Here is a 14,959-nt window from a genome sequence, read left to right as displayed (position 1 = left end):
CATGGCTCCCGGTGAAGCAATCATGCAATTTATCTTGTAATTCTTTCAGAACTATGCCATAGTGCTGCTGTAAAGATCTAAATTTAAATGTTTTAAGAAAATGAACTATAAAAATGAATTATCCAAATTGTTTTTTCCCCCCTAACTTCATGGGGCACCGGCCTTTTAGCTAATCAACTAATATTTCACAACACAGAAAGTATACATTCTAAAAAGGTTGGTGTGCCCCAAGGGATATTGAAAACTCCTCCCAATTGAAATCATAGTGTATCCCTAGTGGCTTAAAACTGTGAGATTGTGCTTATTTATTCTGGGGTTCAAAAGGTACTCATCCTTTTGGTCATCAGACCACCAATAAACTAAACTCACTGAGCAACCAGAAAAACAAACCTTCAACAGACCAACGCATTCCAATGTGAATGGTGGGATTTGCATTCAGTGGTTGACACAAGCTAGTTTATAGGTCCTCAGTTAAATTTAAATAACAGTCACATACATGAACCAAGGACCAGCTCTACGAAGTCCTGTTTTACTGAAAGTTTAAAAAAGAAAAGAGTGCAGGGGCATGGAAACATGAGTGGAAGAAAAACTAATTCTTCAGTAGTATTGCTTCATTTAATATGAATCTCTCGCTGGTAAAAGCTTTTTAAAACCAGGTACTAACCTCTCTACAAAGTACTGAACCTTGACACCTGAATAATATATTCTGGAATATGGGATCCTCATTCATAGATCTTTCGTTTAAATGAGCTAGTATTATAGTGAAGATCTGGTTTAAAATTTGTAGTCTGTTAAAATAAAGCAAGCCATGGGAGACCATTAACTAACTGATTCACATTCTTCACACCTATATTTTCAAGTTTGGAAATGCATATTTTCAAGCAGCAATACAAAAAGTATTATGCATAATCTCTGAAAAAAAATTACTGTATGAAAACATCCTTGCTACCATTTCCCAAATACAAAAACAGACTATCAATATTTTTCTTCTGGGTAGCAAGAGAAGTCCATTTTTTTTTTTTTTTTTTTTTAAAACAGATAAAATTCAGTCCTCAGGTGTGAATGGTATGGATGACAGTCTTTTCATTTTTATTATAGTTGGAAAAGGATCCACAAGCATGCAAGCCTCGTAGAGGAGGGCCCGAAGGGTTAAGGGTCAGCTGACGACTTCCGATTAAGCCAGAGCTGGGAAGGCCTCTGGGTCATCCACATTAGGAACAGAGATACCGCCAGGCTGCAACGAGAGAAAGAGCAATGTTTCAGCCATTAACCACTGAATGGATACAAGAGTTATCACTTTAGTTTCTACTTTTAAAATCATCAGAAATCAGTTTGCCAAATAAACTAATAGGTAATGCCATTAAAAACTCTTGGGACTGTTGCAATATGAATTCTTGGTAGCTAACATTGGTAGATAAATTGGGTGTACAAGTTATTTTTATGTCCTATTTACAAATACACAATACAGTGAAAAAGACAGCAGGAGTTACTCAAAGGGTTCAGAGCTTGCAACAATTGTATTGAAAACTAGACAATGTAGGGTGGCAGAAGAAAAAAAGGACTATACAGGGGAAGTTATATTGATTCTCACCTTATCAGGCCTGCCCCCTCGGACTGGTCTGCGGTCCCCACCACGGTCGCCGCCACGGTCGCTACCGCTGCTACCACGACCGCCACGCCCACCACGGGGCCCCCCACGGCCACGGCCAGGACGGCCCAGATCTCCAAAGTTAATCTCCAGTTGGGACGTGATGTCATTGGCTGGTTTCCGGAAGTGGAATTCCGAGCCATCATCAGCCTGTGTTTAGGAATGTGTGTTAATATTGCAGATCTTGGCAAACTAGGGTTACAGCTGATGAACGAAGGAACCTAAATTACAGGGTGAATTACAGTTCCCTGCATAAAAATGTGTAGGCAAATGCAACTTGCACTGAAGGGTAGAACCTTACAGAATTTGTCCAACATGATCTTTACTGAAAACAAGCATAATACAGGCATTTCATTCGCTGGATAGTTTGTGTGGGTGCTACTGTGAAGTTCTGTAGAAGATGGTTTCCTTTCAATCCTACATGTAGGAGAGTTCTCCAACTTAATTTACATAGGAAATCCAACTATGCAAATAGACATGCCTTTGTCCAAATTTGCACTCAGTAATAAAACAGAGCAAATAAACACTGCAGTGCAAAAGCAAGTCTATATATCTCTATATAGATGTAGACAGATGTGTGTGTTTTCACACAAAGGTTAATTACCTGTACTTAATGTCCAAAAGGCACAATTCAAATAATTTCTAATAGAACTTAAACAAACAATTTTATAACAAGGCTAATATTCTCAATAGTAAAACATGCTAAATATGAAGGTAATCCCTTTAGACAACATAAATAAACATATATATACATATATATATACATATATACATATATATATACATATATATATACATATACATATATATATACATATACATATATATATATATATATATATATATATATATATATATATATATATATATATGGGGTATAAGCACCTTTTGGTAGAAGGCATTTGCTTCAGCCTGTTCGATCTCCACAGTGTCGATAAGAGTACCAACTGGTCTCTGTTTTAAAGAAAAAAGCCATGAAAAGGATTGTTAAAAAAAAAAAAGTCTCACACCAATCAGTACATTGTAAGATTGAACAGCAAGACATAGAAAAAGAATTTAGTTGGAGAACACTGCTCAATTCTTTACTCTTATATTATATATATTTAAAAAAAAAAAAAAAAAAAAGACTTTAAATGTCTACTTATTTTATTTGCCAGCACAAACTTTGGCTGTTAAATAAAAGACTACTTACAAAAATAAATAGCTACAAGGTTCCCTACAAGAAAAATCCAAATGAACTTACATCTTCACTCTTGGACTTGTGCAAAACGTATCCCTTCTTCCACTGACTGTCGGCACCCTCGTTGGGTTTGCGGATGTTGAATTCAACCTTGGCGCGTTCCTTGTCCTGCATAGCCTTCCATTCATCCAAAGTCATCTCCTTAGGACCTTCCTCTTTCACCTCCTCAGCCTCATTTTCCCTGGAAAAGAAGTGTTATTAGTTACCAGTCAATTCAACATTTGTAAAACAACATTTGGAGAAAGCCTCTGACTTCCAAATATCAGACTACATGTTTAAAGTATAAAAGCAGGCCAAATAACTTGAGCAGTTAGCATCAGCAACCTATGGTAGTCATTTTCATACTGGTGAGAAACAGGCGATTCAACTCGAGTAAAAACAATGATATGACACAGTTCTTTATAAAGCTTCAAATTCTAGTCTACCGAAGGTAATATCTTCTTTTCCTGAAGACATGTCTAACTCATTCTAGTGCACACTTTTGCAGGGATTATATAGCAGTCCACAGCACACACTGTAAGCTAATAAGACTTCACTTTACATAGCAGCTCTTTCTTAATATCTTAAGGCGCACCAAAATAATCTTTGCACCGTTAGTCTGACGTACAATCATTTTGAATTTCTACTTCATGAACGTTTGAGTGATTGTCAACTAGACAATTCAAAAATTGCAAAAGCCCACCTTGAGAGTGGATCTGAATATTAGCATGTGCATCTATGGTCACTGTATGTTCTTCACTCACTTGTTTTCAGAGTCAGCCACAGGGTGTTCCTCTCCTTCAGGAGTTTCTTCAGTCACGTTGGATTGATCCAGCTCGCTAAAATTAAAATTGACAAATTATAAAAATAAGACAAGCATCCAGTTATAGCTTAACCCGCATAATTATTTTCTCTTACTTAGTGTGATTAAACTTAACGCTAACTACGCAAGACTAGTTTTTTATACAAACTAACGTTTGTATAATAAACTGTAATTAAAGATTTCTAAAGGCAGTTTAGTTTCATTAGCAGAGGCCAGAGAAAGTGGCACTCTCAAACTAATAGTTTGACCCAGAGTCTATATTTTCATACTGTCTGAACACATTTATGTAGCACACTTATAACAAAAGCAGCATATTGGTATCAGATGAGGCTCATGCCTAAAATAAACTTTTCCATGTGTAAATGTCTGCTGTTTTGTAACTGGGTAGCACAACACTACTAAGCAAACAAGGAACCTCACACTGCAAGCCTCTGACAGTACTGACCTTCCTCCAGAGCATTATGATGCAAGACTAGCTGGCAATAGCTTGGGAACAACAAAGTTCTAATCTGTGCTCCATGTACATGACTTACGTCAACTCGTCCTTGACAGTCCCCCAGTTGTGAGATCCACCTCCGCCACGCTTTTCTTCAGGTTTCAGGCTGCTGAAACAAAAGCATAATATCACTCGGGGCAGACTTATCTTTTAAAAGGGAAGACAAGGAGGGGGATATTAAAAAATGACAACAGATAGATGAATTACGAATCACTTACAATCGGTCGCTTCCACTGTGTCTGTCGAATTCACGTTTGCCACGGGAGTCAAAGCCATCCGTTCTGCCCATACCACGTCCCCGACCACCACGCCCCCCTCTGCCACCACCACGCCCTCGGAGAGGCCTTTCCACTACAGATCTACATGAGAACAGGACATGCGAGATGGAGATTTGCTTTTTAGAAAAGCCAAAACTTTACAACAGCCTTGCGGTTATCAAAATACCAGCAGCTTATTACATCAAGTTTCTCACTCAATGTAAGGGTTACGTCATCAAATATTCATTTCAATTTTAATAAATAAATAAATAAAAATAAAAGGACACTGGACAAGGTCCGAGACAAGAACTATAATGCCCAACTCACAAACCACTGGCTTTCCAAGGTATATCTTTGTGCGATCAAAAGAAGTTGGCGATTGTAACCAAGCGTCCTTATCTGCCGTTAGACTAAACCAGACAGGGGCAGTATGAAACGAGTTCATTTACGCAGGAGGAGTGACAATAGTGCACTTCACAGCTGTATTGTAACAACCTGCAGATGACTTCATTGTTGCTTACAATTCACTTCAGAAGACCAAGTCCCTTGTTTATTTTGCAATCTGCATTCTCAGGGTCTTAACCCTTTGCAGTCCATTTATTCAGAACGTGTCAGGCACGTCGGGTCCAATTTATTTTCACACACGCAGTTTATTTTAGACGCACTATTTAAAAGTATTTTTTTTCACAGTAAAACAGGTTTAAAAGGCACTGCATATCAACAGGACACTCAGTACTGCATCTCCAGCCCCGCCCAACCCCTTGTTCGCTGTATTTTTCATACCTCTTCATAGTCATGCATACCGACAAATCATATCCTGATTACTCGTTTTAATCACCAAATTCCTCAATAATGCGATCCAAGTCATTATTTTATTACTATAACATCTCAAAAAGCTCTGCAAATTTCTGTGATATTCTTTGAGCGCTGGATGCAGAAGCAGCTGTCTTATTTGTTAATGTCCGTGTTATCTCTGTGGTGCCGGGGCTACGTGTATTGCTCAGATCCGCCCCCTTTTTTTTCAGCTTCTCTCGGCCATTGAATGGTTTTCTCGGCTTTTTCCAGAGAAAAAACGACTAGAGACCTGCGTTTTACCTCGTCTTTATGTCGGACCGGAAAGGAAAAACTGTCATGTCGGACCTGGTCCGACACAGGACCGCAAAGGGTTAATTAAAAACTAGTACTATATTGCCTACTGCAGCCAAGTTTTTTTTTTTTTTGGTGTACTAACCCTTTTCAAAACAAGGCTTGCACACATTCCAACTAGGCAAACAAGTTTTGCTTCATGTAATTATCAAAGTGTATGGCTTCTTAAGATTTGAATATCATAGACAGAGCTGCATACCAATAGGTGTTTACCTTATAAACCCTACATTTATTTTTACACAATCATTTTTTATAATACCACCAAACACCTCATGTTGCCGAACGCCCCCACAGTGCCTGTTACCAGTGATTTCGTTTGGTTAAAACTTTTACCTGCTTAACGCGTAGCCCATACAAAAACTGTAGGGAAGCCCTGTGGATGAGAATACACACGTTCAAAAAGGGAGAAACCTCTTCCAGCAATAAATGACTGTCTGAGGTGATGCACAGTTTGAGTTACCCCTGCTTCTAGTTTGTCTGCTGGTACAGTCCTTGCTTTCAGTGTCTCCACTTACTTCTCCACAGAGAACTCTCCTCCCTCAGGCTTCTCTTCGACAGGCCTGTCGAAGCGACGCTCGCGAGGCGGCCTCCTGTCTGGTCTCCTCTCGCCGGGCCGGCCCTCTCCCTGACCTGCATGCTGCTGAGAAGCAGGAGGGGGGCCCTGCTGCTGGAACCCCGACTGACCCTGCTGGTCAGGCCTTCGTCCAACTCTCCTGATACCTGAAAGAGAAGGCAAACAAAATGAGCAAGATGGAAAATGTGTTCTTACAGGACACAACACAAACGGGGAATGCAGAGCCAGTAAAGTATTTAGAGCACAGCTATCATCCAATATAGATTTTAACCTTTTGATTAATACATCATACTCTATATTAAGAGTCATGAAAAGCCAATATTTATTTCAAACACTAAAGGTTAATGCCACAAAAAACACAAACCTGTTACATTTGGTTTCACTATCTTGGACGACCATACCTAAGGAACCATTAGGTAGTCCAATACAAGGGCTAATCTGGTTCTGTGAAACCAGACCACGGAGGTATTCATATTTGAAATGTTAAGGATGTTATAGCTCAAATGGCATGGAAACCCTTAAAATCCTAAGAATCCTAAAATCTGGTTTAACTGTTTAGGACACAACTAGCCCCTGTAGATTACTGTGTTTTTGAAAATAACTGCAAAATAAGTTACATTTTAGTAATAAAAACATGTTCTTTGGTATGTCATACTTGTGTTTTGTAAACAGTGGCATTTGTAATTTATCAATAAACTCGCCAACAGGACTGTGAAAATGCTTTTAGATGTAAATGTTAAACATTGCAATTTAGATATATTGCAACTGGCAAACGTGTCTTTAGAGATCGTGTAACGACGGACGGACGGACGGACGGACGGGGGGGGGGGGAGGACGGGGGGGGGGGGGGGCTAGTAGACACACTAACAAAGCAGTCTGTCAAAAGAGAATCAGTGAGTTGCCATGCGGATACAATACTTTCTACCGTTTTTAGAGGCCCAACTTTCAAAATAAATGTATTTTATTAGAAATGACATTTGTGTTGATCATAAAGTATGCGTATAGTTAGCTCAAAGTAGTTTCTCAGTTCAAACGATGTTAAATTGCAAATCGTGACAAAGTAATTAAGCCGCAAACTTAAGCACGTCTTGGCAGCTGCTGTCTGCTTGGTTTTGCACCTGTTCAGGATCCTCCTCAAGTTAAAATTACTACTTGATCTCAGCTGGACTACTTAAGAATATGATTTTGATGCCATCATAGATGCGTTTTTTTATTTTTTGTTCAGTATAATGCATTACAATAAAGGTCATAAATACAAGAGCTTTCTCTAAAAAATGTTCTATTTTACCCATTTTAAAAAAAGCCAATGTATTTGCCAACAATACATTGTTAAACTAAACCAATCTGTTGCACGATGACAACAAACCATCAGAACATTAAAAAAAAAGAGCCGCCTCCCACAAGGCACTCAAAATATAACCAGATTTTAATGGCGGTGGGTGGTTCAACAATTACAAGCGATACACAAGTCCATGCAGCCAAAACCATGAACCACGTGGGGCTGCACCCAAATGTTAAAAAAAATTGAAATTGAAAAAACAAAAACACGTTTTCCCGACTATGAAAATGTAATATTCTTAACATGATCCCGCCTGCTTTTTTTATCCCCCAGCAGTGCTGTCACAGTTAACCCTCCCCCAAACTTCAAGCACGAGGTTGGCGACAAGATGTACAAACCCAAGGCCTTTTCAAATTGACAACCACGCAGATGCTAATCTAGCATTGAATTCTTGCCTCCCCGTCGACCACGTCAGAGCTTTAATGGTTAAACAGGTGGATCTATAGCGCTTTGTAAAAAGTTATATTAAATACAGCACAGGGTTTTGAATAACGAGGGCTCGTTCTGAGAGAGAGAAAAAAAATAACACCACCCATCTTGCATTTAATAGAGGTTATGGCACAAACGTAGTTCTACATGCATGAAAATGTGCGCTGTCCTCTAACTGGCTTGGAAAGGGAACCATGTTGTTGACCTCATTGGGGGGATACGCAGTAACATTAACACAACCCCCTCCCCCTTCTCCATCTTCTCGAGAGCACGGAATCAATTCATCGTTTCGTTTGAAATGCTTACCTTCTTTTTTAAGTGGCACGGGGGCCGCCTGCGTTTCTTCCTTCTTGTCGAGCAGTGGGTTCTTCCTGTCCTTCTGTGACTCCTTTTTCGGTTGCTTGGCGGCTTGTGCAGCCGTCTTGGTGCTGCCAGTGGCGGCCCCGTCCTTCTTCTTGTTTTCGGCCGCCTTTAAAACCTCAAACGGGTCGGCCTCGTCGTCTAATAGTTGGTCGAACCTATTGGTTACGACGCAGCCGAAGCCTTCTTGCATATGTCCGGGCATGATGGCGCCCCTTCAACGGGATTTTCCTCCGATTCTACGAGGCTTGAAGCGAACAGCTCGCTGTATGCTGCCACAAGATGGCTGGGAAAGAGGCAGTCTTCTCTTCCGGCGCGATAGACATCCGGGACCTTAAACTCTAGGCGTTATGGATGATGTAGTCTTTTATGTAGCTGATGCTCGGTAATGAAGGTAAACTCAAACTTAAAAAACTACACTCCCCGAAGCGCCGTTCACAGAAATTTGTTTTGTTTCTGTTCTTCGAGTCTCTGGGCAAGTAACAAGTAGTTAACTGTGGCATGCTGTTTGTTAGTTGCGCACACAGTCTGTGTTCTGCATTGTTTATATAAAACACACACAAACAGAAGACTGATGATATTAAATACGCATGTTGATATATCACTTATTCACGCTCACATATATTTATTTGCATTACAAATTCTGGTTGCATTTGGATACAAAAGAAAACACTGTGTGCAACAATATACCACCATTTTATTTTTTAAACATGGTTGTTATCAAAAAGTAGAAATAGCAATTGGGTAACTGACCCTTCCTAAAGACTCCTGCAGACATTATTCGTTTATTTGTTTTTAATATCGTGGTTTATTGGACAACATGAACAAAATCTGGTTGCACAGGTCATTTATTTATTCAACACCAATGCACACCACATATATGAAATACAAAGTAAGCCTAATTGTATGCTTTGGCCTCACTGTATATGGAATTTAAATAAGAATAATGGGTTGTAATCATAAATCTTATTAACATTAGGTAGGCAGACTAAATATGTCCATCAATTAAGCCATGCATTATTCCAAAGAGTAATGCTATTTGTGGAGAGACAGTGTAGTGCAATATCTTACACCCTTGTCGTATCTCCCTAAAGCACCTGGCCAGTCATTCAGTAACCCTATCTAATCTCCCTCCACACTTGTGTCAGCTGGTCAGGTTACCCAACACCCCAGTCACTCTTTTCCTCAAGCCTGTACTACAAGTCATGACGTCTAGTATACAGTATTAAAGGCTTAGCGATGTGTCCAATCTGAGCAGACAGGGATCCCCCAACTCCTGGTTGCAAATAACCTGAGACTGAGGGACACGTCCACTGTTTGACATGTGGACTAATTTGTTTCCTCAGTATTGTTTAACAATAAGTCTTGATTGAGACCCTTGAAGGTGATAAACGCATCGACACATCTTAGTGAACAAATACTTTTTAAATACTTGGTCAACACATTTTTACTGCCTGGTGTGTCCCCTTAGGTATACCCAACAGCCTGCACCCATTTCTATAAAGAGTAGTGTTCATGGCTCATTCATCTGAATAATCCTGCAAGTGAATCAGGGAGTAATCGATCTATGAGACACAAAGGTGCCATCATCTCAGCATTATGCTCTACCTTAATCTTCAACACTGTGACTATTTCTGCTAGTCAATGCTATGTTAAAGGGGAAAGCGGTTCACATGAAACTCTTCACAGCAACATAAATAATGTAAAGGTTCACTGCTGTCTGGTAATGCTTCTTACAAACCCTTACTGAACAAATTACTAAATCTTTGAAGCAGTCTTGAAAAAAGAAAATACAGTCCTGTAGTTTTATAAGGCAAGACTTTGTTCATTTTTTTTTTGTTTGCTATTCATTCAATCAAAGAAAAGAACTGGTGGTTTTCAAAGAAAACATTATTTGTGTGGAAAGGCCCTCACAAAAGTTTCCCATTGTTAAAGTATAGCCAAGTGTAATAAAGCATGGTAAAAGCATAGGTAAGCATTAGGAAGCTCATAAAAAGGTTTGGTAAAGCAAATAAAAAACATGGTAAACTATGGTAAATGTATAGTGCAACCATGGCAAAAACAGAGGAAAGCTACAAAATTGCCATGCAAAATTACTGTGGTAAACTTTTATCATAGGGGAGGGGGGTGGGGCTACAAAGGCTTTTTTTTATTTAAATATCTTTTTTTATGGATTGGATATTAATGAAATGGTTCTGGACTCTCTTTAATAGCTTTTTTTAAAATAACTCATGAGTTAATGCTTTGTTAATGGGGCCTCTTGAAATTTGGTGTAGGAAATAAATGGAAGCCTTTTAGGGTCGCAGCTAAATAAGTAACATGCCCAGCAGCTGTGTACAAAAGTGCAGCTAGAAAATGGGTCTTGCAAACTATGGTAATGACCTAAAAAGGCATGCTTGATCCACCCTAAACCAGTTGTCTGTGTTTGTAATCTGGCCCTGGAAATCTGTGTTAACTAAAAACTGTGTGGTGTAAACTGTGAACAAAGTTGTAACTTTTAAATACTTATTTTCCTGTTTATTTATAGAATATGATGTATTGTGTAATAACAAAAAAGATTGTCAGAAAGTCTACATTTTGGACAAGTAAGAAATATAGGTACCAGAGAATTGCAAACCATCTTTTAAATGCAAATTCAGTGTGCCTTGAAGGATTCAACAAAATAGCTGAAGGCAAAATCTTTTAATTGAACTGTAAACTGTGGGCAAGACAATCAGGCTGCATTTTTTGAGCTAAAAATCTTAGCATGTATATAAAGCAATGTGCTATTTGAAAACAACAACAATTTGTTTTGTAACTGCAGGGGACTTAAAAACAAAATACAATTCCCACAGCTATAAATCAAAGTGATGACAAATCTAAATATTGAAATGCCATTTATTAAACAAATAATAAAAATAAAAACTTGCATGGACAATAATTAAATCTTAAAGAAAAAATACTGTAGTACTGTACTAACTAAAACTGGACAGGCAGGTCGTGTGCAAAACATTTGCAGTTTTTAATTCTGTTTTCGAATTCTGTAAGCTCTCAATGTAAAGGCACGCTTGTGGAAAGTTACTGATGAGTACACAGGGTTTGTGTGTCAAATGCATGGATGTAGAAGGACAAAGAGGGTACCAAAATATACAGCTTAAAAAGAAAGAATTGTTGAGGAATGAGGTAACCACAGGTTAGGCGCTGTATAAAAAGGCTTGTTTGGGTTTTTTTGTTAGACCAGCACACACTTTTGTCTCCGAAATTGGTAATTATGCGTATTTATTGCCTTTATGACACTGCATGCTGATTGTGACGTTTAATAAAGTATTAGTATTAAACTGATTAATTGTTGTATTGAACGCATCACTCTGGGTTTATTCACAGTAAGACTCACACCAGCGAGCCAGTAACAAATGGGAGCCATGTAGATTCAATAGAAACACACACAACTATAACATTCAAAAGTACAACGTAAGTGTAGGTAATTGCTTCAGCAGTTCAATCGTCAGTGTAAATATTAAAAACCTTTTAACACAGAGTCGTCAAAGAAACAAGACCCAGAGGCCAAATCCTTCATAGGTTTTAAAGTTTTTTTGTTTTTATTGTTATGACAAATTCCCTTAATATACAGTTCAATAATGCTGGATTTTGGTTCTGGCACATTGCAAATGCATTACCAATAGTTTTATATATCATGTTTAGCTATTTACTGTATTATGGGACTTCCAGTGGCAAGTATAAGCAACACACCAAATACTACAACATACTGTTTGTGTAATGAAATTATTTGAAATAAAATTCAGAGAAGGTCAGAAAAAGGAAAAGCACTTCACATGCAATGAAACGTACAGTCTATTATATTATTAATTGTGTGAACTTCTACACCTTCCATTTAATAATACCTGTAGTACCCTTATGTCAAACTAAAAAACACACTTATACTTCGGATTTATCTGAATGCAACTCCTTAGATAAACAGTGATAATGAGATCCTCTGTGGGCACATTGTAAACACTTAACAGTATATACTGTACTAACCATTGTTTAAATCCCAGTATTTTGCTACCCACTCTACCCTGCATGTGTTTATAAACAGCCACAGCAGCCGCAGCATGTTCAGCGGGATGGGCAGTGTATCACATTGTACTTATGGGATATTTATAGAACCCAATTGGAACATTAAAAAGAAATGAGGAGAGGAAACTCTCGCGATCACTTAAGAACCCACCCTGTAACCCTGGCCATGAGAGGAGCCCAGTTCACAATGAGGTTTCATTCTGCAGTATAGCTTACATGTTATCAGGATGGCGATACAGTGGAAATGCATGGAATCTGCAATATATACAAAGAATGACGTTTTGACAAAAAACAGTTGCGATACCGTTTGAGTATCTTCTTTTTTAATCTTATTTTTCAAACACTGTAGGCATCAAGCACTAAGAATTCAGTAATCTGAACTTTTAATTGAGTGATTTATAACCTTTGGTAAAATAGTTTCCTGGACTCTATCTGTGCTTTGATGTATACAATTCACAAGACGCCAAATCCCAAACAAACTGAGGCATTTCCACCATACTGTAGGGTAAAATTGTTTGCCGGTGGAGCACTTGGCAACATGCAAATATATATCATTTTTCAGATCACAGAAACCGTTGTTCCTCCTTTGTAATTGTATTATCAGCCCCTAGGACACATGACAGACAGGTACATTATCCTTTTCATGCTCCAAAATCTCAGCAATCACTAGCTTTACATTGGCACCATCACCAATAGTAGCATACAGTCAAAGAGACACTGTTTGAAATATTGGACTCTTTGAAACAGGCGGAACCTGTTAGCTACGAGAATATGTGTAATAAAGTTAATAATAATAGCGAATATTAGTTGTAGTGTTGATTCCAACACTATAGGTCACAATAGTTCTCTTAATCATCAGCTATGTGTATCTACAATTCTATACTATATAAACTCGCTGCCGCTTCCTTTAAATAATGCAACCTTTCCGCGGACCACAGTTTGAAAAAACGCTGATTTAGACGGAAAATACGCACTGAACAACTACAACAACCCTTTAGATGTTTGCACGGGAGCTATGTTAATTATGTATCCACTTACTGTACATAACATTCCTCATACTGTCGGAATTGTGGTTTTGTGACTGTTCTCATCCTTCTTGGCCATTTCTAATTTTTGCTCGGAACATGAAAAGCAGTCGGAGGGTCGGAAAAGCTTTCATATTAAGGGCCATTGTGACAACACAGTAGAATTCACAAAATCACTTGTTCGTTTGTTTAGATGTAGTAAAGCCTGATGATAAAATGGAGCAGGTCGGCAAACTTAGAAGCATTCCAGTGGAGTCGCATTGTTTACATCGCTTATTCAAAAGTTTCGTTCATCACAAAAAAGGCAGGGACGAAGTGCTATTTTTTATACATACCCATGATTATTGTTAATTTGCGCCGCCTACTGGGTTGTACCCTACTCTGTAGAATGACTTTCATTTGCAAGGACGGCTCTGCGCTGTGTTGAGTTGCCTCTGATGTATCCTGGGTAACGTGTGTTAACTAGTGGGCTGAATAACAGACACACCTGACTCTGTGACATGGATGTTACAGAATAGAATTGTGGAACTAGGCTATGTCTGTTCCAAAGCATTTTACTACTAAACTAAATGTGCTCTATGCTTCTACCCACAATCCGTGTCTGGACTATCTAATAATAACCGCAGTGTACAATAGGGGAAAAAAACTCAAATGTGTTGCTTTGTCGGTACATGACAGTGAGCATTGGGTGCACTCATGGATTTCATTTCTGTTATCCCTCAATCAGTGCCGGCGTGCAAAGCTTTATTCCGGGGCCTCTATTCTATTCTTATCAGTAATACTACGTATATGATACCATGACCTTCAAAAAGGGCAACAAGTACATTATTAAATGTATTGCATTTTACTACAGCACCCACACCCACACAGTTAGAAATTAACCTTTCGTGTTTTCGCAGCGACAGTCTGCAATTATAGCTGAATCATTTTAGGCAAATTTCGTGCACGATCAATATCTGCCCGCGTCCAGTCAAACGTTCCTGAGACATTGTAGAAACTAAATCGTTTTTTTTTTTTTTAGTGGCGTGCCGTGACAAAATTTACTGGGGACCCTCTGTGGCTGCTGGTTTTCATTCCAACCGAGCTCTCAATTACTTAACTAGACCCTTAATTGAACTAATAATTTGTTTAATTAGACCTTTTTACTTGCTTTCAACTCTTACAGTTGCAATTCAAGTTACTTATAGTTATAGCTAACTTGAAATATGCAACTGTTCAAGAGCTGAAAACAAGTAAAAAGGTCTAATTCACTGTAAAAAAAAAAAAAAAAAAAAAAAATGCCAACCTTGATTGCTAATAGTCTTTAATCATGCCTGTGTTATGTGGTGCATGTTATATGCCCAAGTGGCAGGCTTGCAGTCTCTCTGTCACTCATGTTAGAATCATAACAGTGGGTCCCGGCCGGGAGATGGGTCCTCAAAACGGGAGGGTCCTGGTCAAAACGGGAGACTTGACATGTATGCTAAATATAAACTTGTGCACGGCTTTAAACACCAACACGTTGTATTTATTTTTTTTTTTTACTGTACTTTATGATTTGGCATGCTTTTGGTTTGCTTTATTATCAATGGGAATATTAATACACAT

The 14,959-nt window shown here is 38.5% G+C and overlaps 1 protein-coding gene across 2 annotated transcripts; it reads right to left on the bottom strand.

The window, feature by feature from the left end:
* Positions 1-824: 824 nt before the first annotated feature.
* Positions 825-8,607, bottom strand: LOC117416889 (SERPINE1 mRNA-binding protein 1-like). 2 transcript variants are annotated; one of them, XM_034028350.3, is made up of 9 exons: positions 8,238-8,607; positions 6,105-6,309; positions 4,405-4,545; positions 4,224-4,295; positions 3,632-3,706; positions 2,892-3,069; positions 2,534-2,602; positions 1,592-1,798; positions 825-1,234 (listed from the first exon to the last, which is right to left on the bottom strand). In XM_034028350.3, exons 1-9 carry the CDS (start codon positions 8,494-8,496, stop codon positions 1,175-1,177), a joined length of 1,266 nt encoding a protein of 421 aa, XP_033884241.1. In that variant the 5' UTR covers positions 8,497-8,607; the 3' UTR covers positions 825-1,174. The 2 variants fall into 2 exon arrangements, with proteins under 2 accessions (XP_033884241.1, XP_033884242.1); XM_034028351.3 differs by having other exon boundaries at positions 4,224-4,292.
* Positions 8,608-14,959: the final 6,352 nt, after the last annotated feature.

The sequence above is a fragment of the Acipenser ruthenus genome, chromosome 12 (assembly GCF_902713425.1).
Source record: "Acipenser ruthenus chromosome 12, fAciRut3.2 maternal haplotype, whole genome shotgun sequence".
Classification (NCBI taxonomy): domain Eukaryota; kingdom Metazoa; phylum Chordata; class Actinopteri; order Acipenseriformes; family Acipenseridae; genus Acipenser; species Acipenser ruthenus.
The sequence above is the reverse complement of the archived record's forward strand: the minus strand, read 5'-3'. Positions and strand labels throughout refer to the sequence as shown.